This window comes from Oncorhynchus gorbuscha, linkage group LG10 (genome assembly GCF_021184085.1).
Source record: "Oncorhynchus gorbuscha isolate QuinsamMale2020 ecotype Even-year linkage group LG10, OgorEven_v1.0, whole genome shotgun sequence".
Lineage (NCBI taxonomy): Eukaryota > Metazoa > Chordata > Actinopteri > Salmoniformes > Salmonidae > Oncorhynchus > Oncorhynchus gorbuscha.
Genome location: NC_060182.1, coordinates 52,375,969 through 52,395,970, shown reverse-complemented (window position 1 = coordinate 52,395,970; position 20,002 = coordinate 52,375,969). Strand labels below are relative to the sequence as shown.

The 20,002-nt window shown below is 42.8% G+C and overlaps 1 protein-coding gene across 1 annotated transcript; it reads left to right on the top strand.

Moving 5' to 3' along the window:
- Nucleotides 1-1,252: 1,252 nt before the first annotated feature.
- Nucleotides 1,253-19,993, top strand: styx (serine/threonine/tyrosine interacting protein). Its single transcript, XM_046366375.1, has 11 exons — nt 1,253-1,495; nt 2,121-2,153; nt 2,253-2,306; nt 12,595-12,692; nt 12,796-12,856; nt 12,966-13,002; nt 16,408-16,447; nt 16,596-16,646; nt 18,652-18,724; nt 18,919-19,009; nt 19,489-19,993. The coding sequence occupies exons 1-11, from the start codon at nt 1,436-1,438 to the stop codon at nt 19,560-19,562; spliced, it is 672 nt and encodes a 223-aa protein (XP_046222331.1). The 5' UTR covers nt 1,253-1,435; the 3' UTR covers nt 19,563-19,993.
- Nucleotides 19,994-20,002: the final 9 nt, after the last annotated feature.

Genomic DNA, 20,002 nt, shown 5'->3' with positions numbered 1-20,002 from the left:
GCCTTGCGATGGTTGACACGTTTAAATGTTTTCCTCACGTCGGCTGCAGTGAAGGAGAGTCCGCATGTTTTAGTTGCGGGCCGTGTCAGTGGCACTGTATTGTCCTCAAAGCGGGCAAAAAGGTTATTTAGTCTGCCTGGGAGCAAGACATCCTGGTCCGTGACTGGCACGCCACACTGCACTCTCCCACCTGGACAAGAGGAACACCTACATGAGAATGCTGTTCATTGACTATAGTAATATAATAATAATAATAGCTCAGCGTTCAACACCAGAGTGCCTTTCAAGTTCATCACCAAGCTCAGGACCCTTGCAGGACACTTGGCAGTTGGTCCTCGCATGCTCTGAGTACACATCCTGGTAATCCGTCTGGCCCTGCGGCCTTGTAAATATTGACCTGTTTAAAGTACTTGCTCACCTCGACTACAGAGAGTGTGATCACACAGTCATTCGGAACAGCGGGTGCGGTAGAGAGAGAGAGTCGAAAACAGCATGTCCGGTGAACAGGTCAGGGTTCCATAGCCGCAGGCAGAATAGTTTAAACTGGAGCAGCAGCACGACCAGGTGGACTGGGGACAGCAAGGAGTCATCAGCCCAGGTAGTCCTAAGGCATGTTCCTAGGGCTCTGGTCCTCCGAAAGAGAGAATTAGAGGGGGCATACTTAAATTCCCACAGGACACCGGATAAGACAGGAGAAAACTCCAGATATAACAGACTGACCCTAGGCCCCCGACACAAACTATTGTGGAATAAATACTGGAGGCTGAGACAGGAGGGGTCGGGAGATACTGGCCCCGTCTGACGATAGCCCCAGACAGGGCCAACCAGGCAGGATATAACCCCACCCACTTTGCCAAAGCACAGCCCCCACACCACTTCACTTGCCACACTTTCGGATTCAAGCACACTCACCATTTCCTCTAGACCGACCTCACTCCAACTCTCTCGCCAAGGAGCCATGCTGGCGTTCTATAAGAACTCCCCCTTGTTCTACAACCAACTTGGGCACATCGCCCTTGTGTGGCAACATTTGCAAACACAGGAAAGGGTCTTTATTTTCAATGTTAACTTCAATTGGATAGTGACGTCCCAAGGATCCCGCATTGAAATTCCCATGTATTTACAGAGAGCAGCTAAGAGCAGGTCTCCGTGGTTATCGAAGTTATTTTTTTTTTCAAGCAAATAATAAGGGAGTTGTCTAGTAGGTGGCGGTAATGCAATATTTATTGGATTCCAACCGCCGTTAAACGTCATCGAAGAAGAACGTCTACGTGGTGACGTTTGTTTCTGGTCACGTGACGCATCCGAAAGGTAGCAGCATGGCGGAAACGCATGTGCAACCTCAAAACAAACTTCTGCAATTGTACAGTTTTAGCTAGCAAACCAACAAAACCGAGCGACAGGCCGGGGTACCGGCGCCCGAGTACACTGCAAGATGGACGAGGAGAATAAGCTTCAGTTCCCGTCCCTTCCTCTGTGTAAGGAGGACCTATTGGTAAGTTCTAGCATGCAAAGCTAACGCAGCTAGCTAAATGAACAAGTTAGCATACTCAAAAACAGCCCTTGTAAGATGAACGTAACATTAGTCTAACATGTCATCTCTCACGCGACAAATGTGACTAACGTTAGTTAAATGTAATCTTGTCTGAAGTATTTTTAAATTACCGTTAATTATATTTCTGCTCAAATTAGATGTGTTCCGCGAACTAGCCACCTAACGTCGGCTAACTATCTAGGTAGTTTGTATATTGCCAATAAACCACGGCGAAAGGCCTAATTGCTATTATAAACTAGTTACAAACGTAATTTAAAAAAAATAAGACTTATTTTATATGGTCTCATTCCGCTGCTTTCAGCCAATCAACATACCATGGGTATGACAAAACATTTATTTTTACAACTCTTAATTACGTTGGTAACAGTTTAATAGCGAAAGGGTTTGTGGTATATGGCCAATATACCACGGCTAAGGGCAGGCGTGTAAGAACAGCCCTTAGCCGTTGTATATTGGCCATATACCACACCCCCTCGTGCATTATTGCTTAAATATACCGTTAAGTAGCTCGTTAGCCTGCCAGCTAACATCCCTTGATTTTTTTCCCCCCTGATATCTTCCACAGGACTGGGCATATCCAATGAGACGAGAAATGCAGGTAGCTATGCCCTTCTCTCCCCAGTGGAATTCTTGAAACAGGCAACAGAAGTGCTGAGTCATCTCATAATGATGCCAAAACATGTTTCTCCATTGTTAGGAAATTCTACCAGGCCTGTTTTTAGGTCCCTATTCAGCTGCTATGAAAAGCAAGGTAAGTTGGTATACCATAATTAAAACAGGGGTGGTTATTCTGATCTGTGGAGGGCAAGTGTGGGTGCAGACCTTTGTTCCAGACCAGTTAAGCAGTGGCACCTCATTCAATAAGTCAGTCTCGACTGACGATGGTGGATAATTGATTGGTAGAATCAGGTGTGTTTCTGCTTGGCTGGAACAAAAGCCTGCACTCACACCGACCCTCTAAGTGTGAAGGGCCACCCACACCAAGGACGATAAACATTTAAGTAGTTATAATTCAAGTGAACAGCGGCGTCCACCCGATAACTACCAAAACAGTGGGGAACTATTTCTATCATTGGGGTCACTTTTAGAGTGCCCAACGATACAACGTCAACAATCAATCAAAAACGTCTTCTATTGAAGGGTTCTAACTAGGAATAGCCGTTCGGAGAGGACAGGAGGCAGAGCGCATTGTGAGCTTTCCTGAATAACTGGTTGTGTGAGCATGTTGTTGGCCACATTAATTATGGGATGACTTGGGAGACTGATTATCCACGACAGACAGCACACCTGTGTCAGAAGCCAATTTCTTCTCAAATACACCATATGAGGGGCCTGCTAATAATGTACCTTTCTGAACCTTGTAAACCACTGGTATCAAACTATGGAGGGCTGAGTATATGTGGGTTTTTGTTCTTCCCTTGTATTTGATAGATAAATTAATATTAGTAAGGAACTCTCCACACCTGGTAGTCAAGGGCTTAATTGAGGGCTTAATTGAAAGGAAAAAACTAAAACCTACAGACACTAGGCCCTCTGTGGAATGCGTTTGATAGCCCTGTTGTAAACTGTCGAATAGACCCATAACTGATCCAAATGGTTGCATAATCAGGCCTTGCCTATGCAGTTATTTCAGCATGAAGCATGCATTCAAAATAGGACATTTGAGCTGTTATTAAAATTAACCTACATCACTGCAGTTTGTCTGGACTGTAATAATTGTGTAGCCTACTTACTTGATAACAATAATATCATTTCTAATTTTACTGTTAGCCTAGGTAGAGTAATTTTGTTTAAAATCGTGCAACTTTGGTCTGCAGAGCGCAGCCATTTCAAAATGGTAACTCTTTTATTAATACTAGGCCTGTTCAAGGAGAGAAGCAGGCTTGCTATTGCTTATTGCTGAATGTAAAATAGGCCTACAAGCATAGGCCAAAATAATATTAACTTCAGTTATATAACGCTTTTCAATACAAGTAACAGTGCTTAATATAATAAAATATAAGAAGAACACAACCCAACCAGCCGTACTGCTTCTTAACACAGCGCGCATCCAACCTGGAAGCCAGCCGCACCAATGTGTCAGAGGGTACACCGTGCAACCTTGGTTAGCGCTCACTGGCGCCCGGCCCGCCACAGGAGTCGCTGGTACGCGATGAGACAAGGACATCCCTACCGAGCCCTCCCTAACCCGGACGACGCTAGGCCAATTGTGCGTCGCCCCACGGACCTCCCGGTCGCGGCCGGTTACGATAGAGCCTGGGCGCGGACCCAGGGACTCTGATGGCACAGCTGGTGCTGCAGTACAGCGCCCTTAACCACTGCGCCACCCGGGAGGCTGAAATATATCTTTATAAAAGTGTGTCTTTAGCAGTGATTTAAAGAGGCACTGAATTTGCATGCCTGATTAGGTGCCCTAATGGCAAATGCCCGGTTTCCTTTTGTTTTCAACCTAGACTTTGGAATGGTCAACAGTGCCCTGCCAAAGAATCTCCGGTTGCGACCTGGCTCGTAAGGCGATTAAAATATCAAAGATATAGGATGGGGCTAAACCAAGTCTTAAACTTGGTTAATGCAATTATAAAATGTATTCTGAAAGGGACTGGTCGCCAGTGTAGAGAAGCTAAACTCTCAGCTACCCCCAAGCCACAAGACTGCTGAACATTTAATCAAATGGCTTTCCGGACTATTTGCATTGACCCTTTTATTTTATTAGTTATAAAATGTTTTGAGGCGCCAAGTCTTAACCACACACAGACAAAAAGGCATTCACACCCTTAACAGTTTTCTGCATAGTCACTTTACCCCTACCTACATGTACATATTACCTTGACTAACTCGTACCCCTACACATTGACTCGGTACCCCTTGTTATTGTTATTTTATTGTTACAATTTTTCCTTTTAGTTATTTGTCTCTCAAATTTTTTGGGGAAAAAATATTGTTGGTTAAGGGCTCTTAAGAATTTAAGAATTTCACGTTATGGTCTGTTGTATTTGGTGCAAATCAAATCAAATCAAATTTTATTTGTCACATACACATGGTTAGCAGATGTTAATGCGAGTGTAGCGAAATGCTTGTGCTTCTAGTTCCGACAATGCAGTGATAACCAACAAGTAATCTAACTAACAATTCCAAAACTACTGTCTTATACACAGTGTAAGGGGATAAGGAACATGTACATAAGGATATATGAATGAGTGATGGTACAGAGCAGCATACAGTAGATGGTATCGAGTACAGTATATACATATGAGATGAGTGTGTAGACAAAGTAAACAAAGTGGCATAGTTAAAGTGGCTAGTGATACATGTGTTACATAAGGATGCAGTCGATGTTGTAGAGTACAGTATATCAAATCAAATCAAATCAAATTTATTTATATAGCCCTTCGTACATCAGCTGATATCTCAAAGTGCTGTACAGAAACCCAGCCTAAAACCCCAAACAGCAAACAATGCAGGTGTAAAAGCACGGTGGCTAGGAAAAACTCCCTAGAAAGGCCAAAACCTAGGAAGAAACCTAGAGAGGAACCGGGCTATGTGGGGTGGCCAGTCCTCTTCTGGCTGTGCCGGGTAGAGATTATAACAGAACATGACCAAGATGTTCAAATGTTCATAAATGACCAGCATGGTCAAATAATAATAAGGCAGAACAGTTGAAACTGGAGCAGCAGCACAGTCAGATGGACTGGGGACAGCAAGGAGCCATCATGTCAGGTAGTCCTGGGGCACGGTCCTAGGGCTCAGGTCCTCCGAGAGAGAGAAAGAAAGAGAGAATTAGAGAGAGCATATGTGGGGTGGCCAGTCCTCTTCTGGCTGTGCCAGGTGGAGATTATAACAGAACGTGGCCAAGATGTTCAAATGTTCATAAATGACCAGCATGGTTGAATAATAGTAAGGCAGAACAGTTGAAACTGGAGCAGGAGCATGGCCAGGTGGACTGGGGACAGCAAGGAGTCCTCATGTCAGGTAGTCCTGGGACATGGTCCTAGGGCCCAGGCCAGTTGAAACTGGAGCAGCAGCATGGCCAGGTGGACTGGGGACAGCAAGGAGTCATCATGTCAGGTAGTCCTGGGGCATGGTTCTAGGGCTCAGGTCCTCCGAGAGAGAGAAAGAGAGAAGGAGAGAATTAGAGAACGCACACTTAGATTTACACAGGACACCGAATAGGACAGGAGAAGTACTCCAGATAAACAAACTGACCCTAGCCCCCCGACACATAAACTACTGCCGCATAAATACTGGAGGCTGAGATATACATATGCATATGAGATGAATAATGTAGGGTAAGTAACATTATATAAGGTAGCATTGTTTAAAGTGGCTAGTGATATATTTACATCATTTCCCATCAATTCCCATTATTAAAATGGCTGGAGTTGGGTCAGTGTCAATGACAGTGTGTTGGCAGCAGCCACTCAATGTTAGTGGTGGCTATTTAACAGTCTGATGGCCTTGAGATAGAAGCTGTTTTTCAGTCTCTCGGTCCCAGCTTTGATGCACCTGTACTGACCTCGCCTTCTGGATGATAGCGGGGTGAACAGGCAGTGGTTCGGGTGGTTGATGTCCTTGATGATCTTTATGGCCTTCCTGTAACAACGGGTGGTGTAGGTGTCCTGGAGGGCAGGTAGTTTGCCCCGGTGATGCGTTGTGCAGTCCTCACTACCCTCTGGAGAGCCTTACGGTTGAGGGCGGAGCAGTTGCCGTACCAGGCGGTGATACAGCCCGCCAGGATGCTCTCGATTGTGCATCTGTAGAAGTTTGTGAGTGCTTTTGGTGACAAGCCGAATTTCTTCAGCCTCCTGAGGTTGAATAGGCGCTGCTGCGCCTTCTTCACGACGCTGTCAGTGTGAGTGGACCAATTCAGTTTGTCTGTGATGTGTATGCCGAGGAACTTAAAACTAGCTACCCTCTCCACTACTGTTCCATCGATGTGGATAGGGGGTGTTCCCTCTGCTGTTTCCTGAAGTCCACAATCATCTCCTTAGTTTTGTTGACGTTGAGTGTGAGGTTATTTTCCTGACACCACACTCCAAGGGCCCTCACCTCCTCCCTGTAGGCCGTCTCGTCGTTGTTGGTAATCAAGCCTACCACTGTTGTGTCGTCCGCAAACTTGATGATTGAGTTGGAGCGTGCGTGGCCACGCAGTCGTGGGTGAACAGGGAGTACAGGAGAGGGCTCAGAACGCACCCTTGTGGGGCCCCCGTGTTGAGGGTCAGCGGGGAGGAGATGTTGTTGCCTACCCTCACCACCTGGGGGCGGCCCGTCAGGAAGTCCAGTACCCAGTTGCACAGGGCGGGGTCGAGACCCAGGGTCTCGAGCTTGATGACGAGCTTGGAGGGTACTATGGTGTTGAATGCCGAGCTGGAGTCGATGAACAGCATTCTCACATAGGTATTCCTCTTGTCCAGGTGGGTTAGGGCAGTGTGCAGTGTGGTTGAGATTGCATCGTCTGTGGACCTATTTGGGCGGTAAGCAAATTGGAGTGGGTCTAGGGTGTCAGGTAGGGTGGAGGTGATATGGTCCTTGACTAGTCTCTCAAAGCACTTCATGATGACGGAAGTGAGTGCTACGGGGCGGTAGTCGTTTAGCTCAGTTACCTTAGCTTTCTTGGGAACAGGAACAATGGTGGCCCTCTTGAAGCATGTGGGAACAGCAGACTGGTATAGGGATTGATTGAATATGTCCGTAAACACACCGGCCAGCTGGTCTGCGCATGCTCGGAGGGCGCGGCTGGGGATGCCGTCTGGGCCTGCAGCCTTGCGAGGGTTAACACGTTTAAATGTCTTACTCACCTCGGCTGCAGTGAAGGAGAGACTGCATGTTTCCGTTGCAGGCCGTGTCAGTGGCACTGTATTGTCCTCAAAGCGGGCAAAAAAGTTATTTAGTCTGCCTGGGAGCAAGACATCCTGGTCCGTGACTGGGCTGGATTTCATCTTGTAGTCCGTGATTGACTGTAGACCCTGCCACATGCCTCTTGTGTCTGAGCCATTGAATTGAGATTCCACTTTGTCTCTGTACTGACGCTTAGCTTGTTTGATAGCCTTACGGAGGGAATAGCTGCACTGTTTGTATTCAGTCATGTTGCCAGACACCTTGCCCTGATTAAAAGCAGTGGTTCGCGCTTTCAGTTTCACGCGAATGCTGCCATCAATCCACGGTTTCTGGTTAGGGAATGTTTTTATCGTTGCTATGGGAACGACATCTTCGACGCACGTTCTAATGAACTCGCACACCGAATCAGCGTATTCGTCAATATTCCCATCTGACGCAATACGAAACATGTCCCAGTCCACGTGATGGAAGCAGTCTTGGAGTGTAGAGTCAGCTTGGTCTGACCAGCGTTGGACAGACCTCAGCGTGGGAGCCTCTTGTTTTAATTTCTGTCTGTAGGCAGGGATCAGCAAAATGGAGTCGTGGTCAGCTTTTCCGAAAGGGGGCGGGGCAGGGCCTTATATGCGTCGCGGAAGTTAGAGTAACAATGATCCAAGGTTTTACCACCCCTGGTTGCGCAATCGATATGCTGATAAAATTTAGGGAGTCTTGTTTTCAGATTGGCTTTGTTAAAATCCCCAGCTACAATGAATGCAGCCTCCGGATAAATGTTTTTCAGTTTGCAAAGAGTTAAATAAAGTTCGTTCAGAGCCATCGATGTGTCTGCTTGGGGGGGATATATACGGCTGTGATTATAATCGAAGAGAATTCTCTTGGAAGATAATGCGGTCTACATTTGATTGTGAGGAATTCTAAATCAGGTGAACAGAAGGATTTGAGTTCCTGTATGTTTCCTTCATCACACCATGTCCCGTTAGTCATGAGGCATACGCCCCCTCCACTCTTCTTACCAGATAGATGTTTGTTTCTGTCGGCGCGATGCGTGGAGAAACCCGTTGGCTGTACCGCCCTGGATAGCGTTTTCCCAGTAAGCCATGTCTCCGTAAAGCAGAGAACGTTGCAGTCTCTGATGTCCCTCTGGAATGCCACCCTTGCTCGGATTTCATCAACCTTGTTGTCGAGAGACTGGACATTGGCAAGAAGAATACTGGGAAGTGGTGCGCGATGTGCCCTTTTTCGGAGTCTGACCAGAACACCGCCGCGTTTCCCTCTTTTTCGGAGTCGTTTCCTTGGGTCGCTGCATGCGATCCATTCCGTTGTCCTGTTTGTAAGGCAGAACACAGGATCCGCGTCGCGGAAAACATATTCTTGGTCGTACTGATGGTGAGTTGACGCTGATCTTATATTCAGTAGTTCTTCTCGACTGTATGTAATGAAACCTAAGATGACCTGGGGTACTAATGTAAGAAATAACACGTAAAAAAACAAAAAACTGCATAGTTTCCTAGGAACGCGAAGCGAGGCGGCCATCTCAGTCGGCGCCGGAAGTAGTAATGGTGACAAATACATTTTGATTTGAAAATAGGTGTATTATGGTTACATTTTCTGCTGCCTGTTAAAGCAGAGCTGCAGAATATTGAACAAACTGCAGACGTTGGAGTGATTTGACTGCGGCGTATACAAAGACTTACAGTAATCTAGGCATGTGGAAATAAAAGCATGTATTACTTAAGATGATAAAAGGGCTGGACAGTCCCATTAGATGACAGCTAGGCTTACTGGTGTCCAACACATAACAAAAAATATATTTCAGACCAAATTTCGGCACTGAGCAAATTGTTCAAGACCAAATGGTTGCACAGAACAGACAGATCAGCACAGTGAAAAATATTCTAACTTAATAAACAACCATTAGAAAAATGTGAATCACTTGCAAACCAAATCACTTGAGCAACAGGGCAAGCAGTAACATGCTGTAAAAGATGCACATGCTAAATGGCGTTTGTTGAATTGCTACATTGAAATATGAGTTTCTATATCATTTTCCCTTTACATGTACACTTAAGTATTATTTGCAGTTGTCACTGACAATGAACATGAACTGAATGGACTGTTACCTTATTAATCAAGCTGTTCTCTGAGTAGAAGTAACATGGTAAATGTAAATCTGGGACATAATTTGTGGATGTCCGTCATCCTTTTCATATATGTTACGAATGACAATTTACTTAAAGCCTAATCTAGACCCCCTGCCTACAGAGTAATTATAGACCCATTTCTAAACGTCATTTTGTATCCAAGATTTAGAAAAAAATAGTTTTCAAGCAATTGGTGGCGCATCCACAAAGAAAGTTGTCTCATAGTTCAATGGCTGTGAGTTCTAATCCCACCTGAGTCAGATGCCCCCCCCTCCTTCCAAATCCTTAATTTACAATATTCATCCCGTACAATATACATCCATCTATTTCTGAAAAATTTAAACATACCTTTGACAGGGACCCTGGTAGTCGTTGTTGGTTTTTATACAGTACCAAGACCAATGTTCCCTCCAAATAAATTAGGCACTGAGCTCAGATTAGAACCCTGTGAATATTCTGCAACTTCCAGCCTACCAGAGTGGCCTACCATAAAAAAAACTATGGAGAAAGTGCATCCCATAACATTTTAACATGGAACTAGCTGTTCTATCATTCAGCCTACAGTAGCATCCAATGTGTGGCCCAGCGTCATTCCGGTTTGGCCGAGGTAGGCCATCATTGTAAATAAGAATTTGTTCTTAACTGACTTGCCTAGTTAAAAAAAGGTTACACACACCACTGACCAAAAGGTTTTGTTGGCATTTATGCATGTCCCCATTACCAGTAAAACAGGATCAAAACCAATTTCTTTCCATTATTTGCTGTTTCATTGTTCATTTATTCAGTTGTTTCATTCTCTCGTTTCATTTGTTCAGTCGTTTCATTTGGGTCTTTGCATGTCAAATAAGCTTGTTGACCAGTCAGGACCTGAATATGACTGCACGTCACATAATAAATTACCGCGTTTGTTCATTTTTTAAACTTCCAGCAGCATCTGGTCTCCCATCCAGGGACTGACCAGGACCAACCCTGCTTAGCTTCAGAAGCAAGCCAGCAGTGATATGCAGGGTGGTATGTAATTGAATAGATCATGCGAAACGAGGTTGAAATGGTATATAAAATCAACAAAAGACAATTTGTTTGACAATCTCTTTAAATCACACTAGATGTATTATACTTTAGAAATGCATTGGGGCATACTTATTTCGCTGTATAGCCTTACCTATGGATTGTTGATCAATGACATGGGGTATCAGTCTACTCAGTGACACCCAGAGAACATTAGCATTGTAGCTCTAATTGCGGGATTCAATTGAATTGAGACACATTTATTGTCAACCTATGTGTATTGAACACCATTCCCAAAGAAAAACAATACTGTGTGGGTGTTTTGGAGTCGTGATACCTCTGAGGAGGACATTGGGGAAAAATATATTGGGTATTGAGTAGACTGATACCTAAGGATTGGGGATCAATGAAATGGGGGCAAGGCTGTACAGTGCAATATGAATGTCAATACACACAATAGGCTGACTGGAGAGATGATTTGACATAGTCACAGTCCTGCAATTAGAGCTGCAACGCTAATATTTGTGTAAACTCTTCACAGTTGTGCTCTGTGTGTCACCGAGTAGACTGATACCCCATTTCATTGCTTCACATTTCAACGTTGTTTAACATTATGTAGTCTAAATATGGCATGATTCCACCAATTGTAACCTTCTGCAACACTTTCAAAGGGGTACTTTTATTTTGAAGGCAAACCGCAAATTCCACTTGTGCCTAATCCTTATTGTGGCTAGCTTCACAACACATAACCTGGTCATTTCGAGCCTCACTAGCCAGGTGAAGCTAGCTGGCTGCTTATAATGTTAGCTTTGGGCAACAGGGTTAAGTAGCTGGCGAGCTATTTATGTTCATGAACTGAAGTTCAATTTCAATAGGCGAACAACAAGTGGCAACCTAGTTAATACTTACTCACAATGATTCCTAAATCATTGCTAAGAATAGTGAAAATGCCGTTTCTACTGGTCATTATTTTCCGGCTGGTTGTATTGGTGCTGGCTAAGGTACCAAGCTACAGCTGGCAAGCTACCCCAGAAGTTGCGGTCAAACAAATAATGCTTTATAACCAACGCGGTATTGTAAACGCATCGTTCGTGGCCTGTGTTTGCACTTTTTTGTACGGCTTTGACAGTGCTACTGATGGTAGTGGTGGCGCTTGGATTGCACGTATATTCTGAACACAACATTCTGTAATATAACTGTTATTAAACGCGTCAAATAGTGTTATTTGACGTGTATCTTTTTTGACACGCAAAGACTCAAATGGCGTTCCATAGTATGTCGTGAAGCAAATAGCAGTGACGCTATTACTGTGTAACTCCGGTAGGGAAACATTTGAAACAATGGCGCACTTGGTAACGTTAGTGTGTACCGGTTCTCGACCAGTCGTGAAAGCCAACATCCCACGGCAGAACGACTGATTGTCAATGGCAATGAATTCCATTAACTTGACGTTAATGGATTTCGCCTTGGAGTTGTCTCGCTTAAATTTTCTTACTCTTTCAAATGACTGCTTGATCCATACAGCAGACACTGGGCTAGGTTAGGAATGCTATGTAAGCACAACATTTTACGTGGCGTCATTGCATCATTTACCTACGTTACATAGATATGCACGTCAGCTTTGACATCGGTTTTTCACATTGCCAAATAAGGTGCACTGTCACCTGCTAACTAAACCTAAAACATCTGGATTTAAATGTTTTTTCTCCCCCATTTTTTTCACAAGTTACTCTTTAAGTAACCTGTCTTATGTAACCAAACATAACATACTAATTTGAGTTTCCCAGATTTTATTATTAGGCCTACAGCGTGCAGTAGGATGTGTTGATCAGTTGATTGACAGGTGTAATGTAGAACGATGACCTTGCCTCCAGTGTGGATGTTCGCCAACATTTTCTAGTTGTGTAGTTTATTCTCATAGTTATAGTTAGTGTCTTTGGGGTGGATGACCCTTTAAAATTATTTATCGAAATGTTGAAGGTCCTGGACCATAAAAATAATACATTTTTTTGAGTTTGTACAATGTGCTGTTAACTGAACCTTTTTGTCCTCTTTTAGCTTTCCATCCTTGAAAGACAGGAGATAACACACTTAGTGTGTGTTCGCCAAGATATTGAGGCAAATTTTATAAAGCCCAACTTCCCACATAAATTTCGGTAAGAATCAAACTGAGAATAGGTACGTGTTTAAAACTCAGCTAAATGACATCTCACTCAATCGATCAGCTAATTCATGTGGTCTGCTTTCTTCTGTTTTCAGATACCTTGTTTTAGATATTGCCGACAATCCTGTGGAAAACATAATTAGATATTTCCCTATGGTGAGTTTCAGCATGAGCTAAATGTGGTGGATAATGTTACAATGTACTGCAGCCTGACCTGCCATGTTATTGCTAGTAGGCCTAAATGTATTTTCTCCTCTATCCACAGACTAAAGAATTTATTGATGGCTGTTTAGCAAGCGGAGGTAATAAAAATGTATTTAATTGGATTGAATATTGTCTTTAGAATTTAATTCAAAAAAATGCATACAACAATGTGCAGGTACTTCTTTTCCTTCTACAGTGCCTTCAGAAAGTATTCACACCCCTCAACCTTTTTCAGATTTTGTTAGTCTGAATTTTTTATTTTTTATTGATTTACATTTATGTTTTGTCACTGATCTACACACAATATCCCATAATGTCAGTGGATTTTTTTCCCCAAAATGTCTTGTCAATAAGTATTCAACCCCTTTGTTATGGAAAGCCTAAAGTTAAGGAGTAAAATTGTCTTGAATAAAAAAAGAGCAGACATTGAATATACCTTTGATTTAATTAATTACACTTTGGATGGTGTATCAATACACCCAGTCATTACAAAGATACAGCCATCCTTCATAACTCCATTGCCGGAGAGGAAGGACACTGCTCAGGGATTTCACCATGAGGCCAATGTTGACTTTAAAACAGTTAGAGTTTAATGGCTGCGATAGGAGAAACCTGAGGATGGATCACCACAATACTAACTTAATTGACAGATTGAAAAGAAGGAAGCCTGTATATAATATTTACGGTACCAGTAAAACAGTTTGGACACCTACTCATTCAAGGGTTTTTCTTAATTTTTTTATTTTTTACATTGTAGAATAGTGAAGACATCAAAACTATGAAATGGCACATATGGAATCATGTAGCAACCAAAAAAAGTGTTAATCAAATCAAAATATATTTAATATTTGAGATTCTTCAAATAGCCACCCTTTGCCTTGATGACAGCCTTTGCATACTCTTGGCATTCTCTCAAGCAGCTTCATGAGGTTATCACCTGGAATGCATTTCCAACAGTCTTGAAGGAGTTCCCACATATGCTGAGCATTTGTTTGCTACTTTTCCTTCACTCTGCAGTCCCAACTCATCTCAATTGGGTTGAGGTCTGGTGATTTGTGGAGACCAGGTCATCTGAAGCAGCACTCCACCCCTCTCCCCCTTGGTTAAATAGCCCTTACACAGCCTAGAGGTGTGTTGTAAGTCCCACTAAGCGCAAACCAGATGGGATGACGTAACACTGCAGAATGCTGTGGTAGCCATGCTGGTTAAGTGTGCCTTGAATTCTAAATAAATCACTGATAGTGTGGGCACCAAAGCACCATCACACCACCTTCATGCTTCACGGTGGGAACCACACATGCAGAGATCATCCATTCTCCTACTCTGCATCTCACAAAGACAGTGGTTGTAACCAAAAATCTCAAATTTGGACTCATCAGACCAAAGGACAGATTTCCAGGGTTCTAATGTCCATTGCTTGTGTTTCTTGGCCCAATCAAGTCTCTTATTTTTGTTCGTGTCCTTTTAGTAGTGGTTTCTTTGCAGCAATTTGACCATGAAGGCCTGATTTCATGCAGTCTCTGAACGTTGATGTTGAGATGTCTGTTACTTGCACTCTGAAGCATTTATTTGGTCTGCAATTCCAGAGGCTGGTAACGAATGAACTTATCCTCTGCAGCAGAGGTAACTCAGGGTCTTCCTTTCCTGTGGCGGTCTTCAACTGATTGGCTCAAATGCATTAAGATATTCCACAAATTAACTTTTAACAAGGCACACCTGTTAATTGAAATGCATTCCAGGTGACTACCTCATGAAGCTGGTTGAGAGAATGCCAAGCGTGTGCAAAGCTGCCATCAAGGCAATGGGGGGGCTAGTTTGAAGAATCTCAAATGTAATATATATTTTAATTTAACGCTTGCAATCAAGAGTGACACTCCATATGTTAGAAAATAGTCCAAATAAAAACCCTGGAATGAGTAGGTGTCAACTTTTGACTGGTACTGTATATATTCCAAAACATGCACCCTTTTTGCAACAAGGCACTAAAGTAATACTGCAAAAATGTGTCAAAGCAATTAGTTTTTTTGTCCTGAATACAGTTGTTTGGGAAAAATACAACACATTACTGATTACCACTCTCCATATTTTCAAGCGTAATGGTGGCTGCATCACGTTATGGGTATGCTTGTAATCGTTAAGGACTCAAGTTTTTCAGGATTAAAAGGAAACAGCGAAGCACAGGCAGAATCCTAGAGGAAAACCTGATCCAGTCTGCTTTCCACCAGACACTGGGAGATGAAATCACCTAAAACTACCAAGAAGACACTGACTGTTCCCGACTAGCCGAATTACAGTTTTGACCTAAATCTGCTTGAAAATGGTTGTTTAGCAATGATCAACAACCAAGTTGACAGAGCTTGAAGTATTTTGAAAGGAATAATGTTACACAATCCAGGTGTGGAACGCTCTTAGAGACTTAGCCAGTAAGATCGTAATTGCTGCCAAAGGTGATTGTAATACGCATGGACTCGGGGTTGAATAATAATCTACACTGAAGAGAAATATTAACTCAACATGCAACAATTTTAAAGATTTTGCTAAGTTACAGTTCATATGAGGAAATCAGTTAACTAAAATACTTTAATTTGTCCCTAATCTATTAATTTCACATGACTAGGCAGGGCTGTGGCCATGGGTGGGCCAGGGGGGATGTAAGATCACCCACTTGGGAGCCCAGCCAATCAGAACTAGTTTTTCCTCACAAAAGGACTTTATTACAGACAACTACTTCCCCTCCCTTTGACGATCATGCAGGTGAAGAAGCTGCGTGTGGAGGTCCTGGGCTGGCGTGGTTACAGGTGGTCTGCGGTTGTGAGGCCGGTTGGACGTACTGCCAAATTCTCTAAAACGGCGTTGGAGGCTGCTTATGGTAGAGAAATTAACATTAAATTCTCTGGCAACAGCTCTGGTGGACATGCCTGCCGTCAGCATGACAATTGCACGCTTCCTCAATTTGACAGCTGTGGCATTGTTGGGACAACTGCACGTTTTAGAGTGGCCTTTTATTGTTCCCAGAATAAGGTGCACCTGTGTAATGATAGTGCTGTTTAATCAGCCTTTTGCTATGCCACATCTGCCAGGTGGATTTATTATCCTGGCAAAGGATTAAATGCTCACTAACAGGGATGTAAACAAATTTGTGCACAACATTTGACAGAAATAAGCTTTTTGTGCATATGGAAAATTATTTTTATTTTACTTCATCTCATGAAACATGGGACCCGCACTTTACATGTTGCGTTGATATAGTAAGTGTAGATCGTGTTTTATTTTGACACTGACATGAGTATTTTGTGTAGATCATTGATCAAAAATTACAATTAAATCCATTTCAATCCCACTTTGTAACACAAGAAAATGTGCTAAAAGTCTTTCTGAAGGCACTGTATGTGACTTATTGTACTCTGCACCTGGATAATTGTTGGGTTGTGCAAAACAGTGCTTTTGAATTCTTATTATTTCCCCATAGAAATCTTGACTCTTTCCTTGTCTTGTTCACATAGGAAAGGTACTAGTTCATGGAAACGCAGGGATATCAAGAAGGTTGGTTACCTCGTGTAAAATATTTGATTTTGAACAGATCCAGTGTTTAAAAATTGCCTGCTTGTCTATTGATCTTGATTGATCTTCCTGATACTTAAAGATGAAGATTAGTATCAATCTTAATCTAAATAATTCTCTCTTCTTTCAGTGCTGCCTTGGTTATTGCATACCTTATGGAGACATTTGGTGTAAAATACAGGTAAGACCGTTCAACAAACCATGCAGGCTTCATTTATTGCTAGCTAGTTCAGAGTAGAGCTGGAATGATAAACCGAAAATGGCCAACACGGATATTGACTTCCTCTTACCAAAGCAAATGTTGGTGTTTTTGCTACACAATGTTTGTGTAGATGGTTATAAAACCGTAAGTCGCTCTGGATAAGAGCGTCTGCTAAATGACTTAAATGTAAATGTAAATAATTTGTTCAACAGTAAAATCCTATGCATTGTGTTGAGTCCTGCTATAAAAGTGTCTGCCTATCCCGGTTTCGCTGTTTGCTGCTGACTCACTCCCTCTCCCCACGGTCCGTGCGGAGGAGAGAGCGATGCATTCTGAGTAGCACAAGCATGTGAACGTTGTTCAAAATGCTATTGCGGGAAAAATAGTTTAATGCAGCTATTTTTCTAGTCACAGAGAGGAGACTCACAGCTTTCTGTGAGTGTATATACAGTTCATTCGGAAAGTATTCGGCCCCCTTGACTTTTTCTACATTGTTTCTACTGCCTTATTCTTAAATTGATTTCCCCCTCATCAGTCTACACACAATACCCCATAATGACAAAGCAAAAACAGCAAAAAAATGTTTTTCAAATGTATTAAAAATAAAAACGCTATCAGATTTTCATAAGTATTCAGACCCTTTACTTTGTTGAAGCACCTTTGGCAGCGATTACAGCCTCAAGTCTTCTTGGGTATGACTCTACAAGCTTGACACACCTGTATTTGGGGAGTTTCTCCCATTCTTCTCTGCAGATCCTCTCAAGCGCTGTCAGGTTGGTTGGAGAGTGTCGCTGCCAAGCTATTGTCAGGTCTCCAGAGATGTTCGATAAGGTTCAAGTCTGGGCTCTGGCTGAGCCATTCAAGGACATTCAGAGACTTGTCCCGAAGCCACTCCTGTATTGCCTTGGCTGTGTGCTAAGAGTCATTATCCTGTTGGAAGGTGAACCTTTGTCCCAGTCTGAGGCCCGGAGCAGGTTTTCATCAAGGATCTCTACTTTGCTCCGTTATCTTTCCCTTGATCCAGACTAGTCTCCCAGTCCCTGACGCTGAAAAACATCGCCACAACATGTTGCCACCACTATCCTTCACCGTAGGGATGGTGCCAGGTTTCTTCCAGATGTGACGCTTGGCTTTTAGGCAAAAAAGTTAAATATTGGTTTCATCAGATCAGAGAATCTTGTTTCTCATGGTCTGAGAGTCCTTTAGGTGCCTTTTGGCAAACTCCAAGCAGGCTGTCGTGCCTTTTACTGAGGAGTGGTTTCCATCTGGCCACTCTACCATAAAGGCCTGATTGGTGGAGTGCTGTCCTTCTGCAAGGTTCTCCCATCTTCAGAGGAACTCTGGCGCTCTGTCAGTGACCATCACCTCCCTGATCAAGGCACTTCTCCCCCGATTGTTCAGTTTGTCCGAGCAGCCAGCTCTAGGAAGAGTCTTGGTGGTTCCAAACTTCTTCCGTTTAAGAATGATGGAGGCCACTGTGTTCTTGGGGACCTTCAATGCTGCAGGCATTTTTTGGTACCCTCCCCCAGATCTGTGTCTCGACGCAATCCTGTCTTGGAGCTCTACGGACAATTTGACCTCATGGCTTGGTTTTTTGTTCTGACATGCACTGTCAACTGTGGAACCTTATATAGACAGGTGTGCCTTTCCAAATCAAGTACAATAAATTGAATTCACCACAGGTGGAAGTTGTAGAAACAGGATGCCCCAGAGCTCAAATCTTTGAAATTGCTGCGTTTATATTTTTGTTCAGTGTAGTTACATTTATTGCAATATTACTTTTTTCCATATCGCCAAGCTAGTCTCTCCCAAAAAGTATTTACTGTAATTTATCGCTGATTATTGCAAACAAAATTTAAATTTATCGCAATATGGATTTTTTTTTTGTCCTAGACATTTTATGAGTTCACTCCATGTATTACTGCTGCATAGTGACTAAAGATCTAGTCACATGTCCTGCTGTATTTGGCTGGTTCTTCTGCAGGGATGCTTTCAGCCACGTTCAGGAGAGGAGATTCTGCATCAACCCTAACGTGGGCTTTGTGCATCAATTACAGGTAGGGTCCTCTGTATCAAGTTGTTGATTCAACCTTCCAAACAGCTCTCACCACTGATATACCAAAATGGCTTGAGGGATATTCAGTGGATTTCAACATTACAAATTTGGCAGATAAATAAATGTCTGCTCAAAACAAGACCATTTCTGTCTGAATGTTTGTGACATTGCTCCCTCCATCTCTGGGTTTTCTAGGAATATGAAGCGATCTACTCAGCTAAACTCACCATCAAGATGTCACCAATACAGCTGGGCAGATCATTCTCCCTGCATGCTGGAATGCCAGGTCAGTGTGTGCAACTTGCATTCAGGTGACAGTTCCAAGAATCTGGGCTTATTGTGTCACCGTGGGTGAATTTGAGATGACTTACAAACTACCTAGAAAGAAGTCCATTGCAGTTGGAGGTGCTTATGTACCAACACTTTCTGTGGTTTTCCAACAGCAAGGCTCATTTCAACATGGCTGTGTCGTCATAGCTACCACTGTTCATATGTTTTTCATTAATGTCAAAATAAATTACTCTATCATCCTAGTACATTCGTGTACAATCAATGGGTGCAGGTCAGATAATTCCTATAATGCAACACATTGAAAGTAGCTTATTATTGATCAGTGACTGGACAGAATGTATGCACTCATATGCCCAATTACAACTGGTTTTCATCCCATGAAGTTGATATTTACAGTTTGGATTAAATGGGTTTTTACAGTTTATTTAACCTCACCAGTCTTTCTTTATGGATTTTTGACTCTGTATCTCACAGGCAGCCTGAAACGAAGCCTGGAAGACGACGAGGATTTTGGGGGAATGCAGGTCACTGCTGAGCAGAACGGATAGGCTTATTATGCAGATAGCCGTCATCATAGTGCACTTTCTTTTTTTTTTTTACATTTGTATTGATATAATAAATGTATATATTAAAACATTTCTAAAGGGGGTCAGAGAGCATTGGGTCCACTTCCTGACGTCTGAGACCAAAGGGAGAGGGGATACAATTTCTTAAGTGACTTGTTTTTCTTGAGCTGTATGCACTGAAGGTTTTATAGTATTTAAAGCATTTTGCATTTGCAGCGGGACAGTATTGCAATAATGCACTTTTGATACTTGAATTATTTTTTGGCATAAGGTACAGTAATAAGAAGTAAATGCCCAATGCTGAGCCACACGTTAGGGAATTGGGAATATTGGACAGATGAGGTTTACAATTGAGAAACAGCTTGCCAGAGAATTAACAAACCACTGTTCAATAAACAAACATCTAACATGTCTTTTGTCTG

Coding starts and splice junctions, on each gene's coding strand:
- styx (XM_046366375.1), top strand. CDS start 1,436: ATGGACGAGGAGAATAAGCTTCAGTTCCCGTCCCTTCCTCTGTGTAAG. Junction 12,857..12,965: donor TAATTAGATATTTCCCTATG/GTGAGTTTCAGC, acceptor CTCTATCCACAG/ACTAAAGAATTTATTGATGG. Junction 13,003..16,407: donor TGGCTGTTTAGCAAGCGGAG/GTAATAAAAATG, acceptor TTGTTCACATAG/GAAAGGTACTAGTTCATGGA.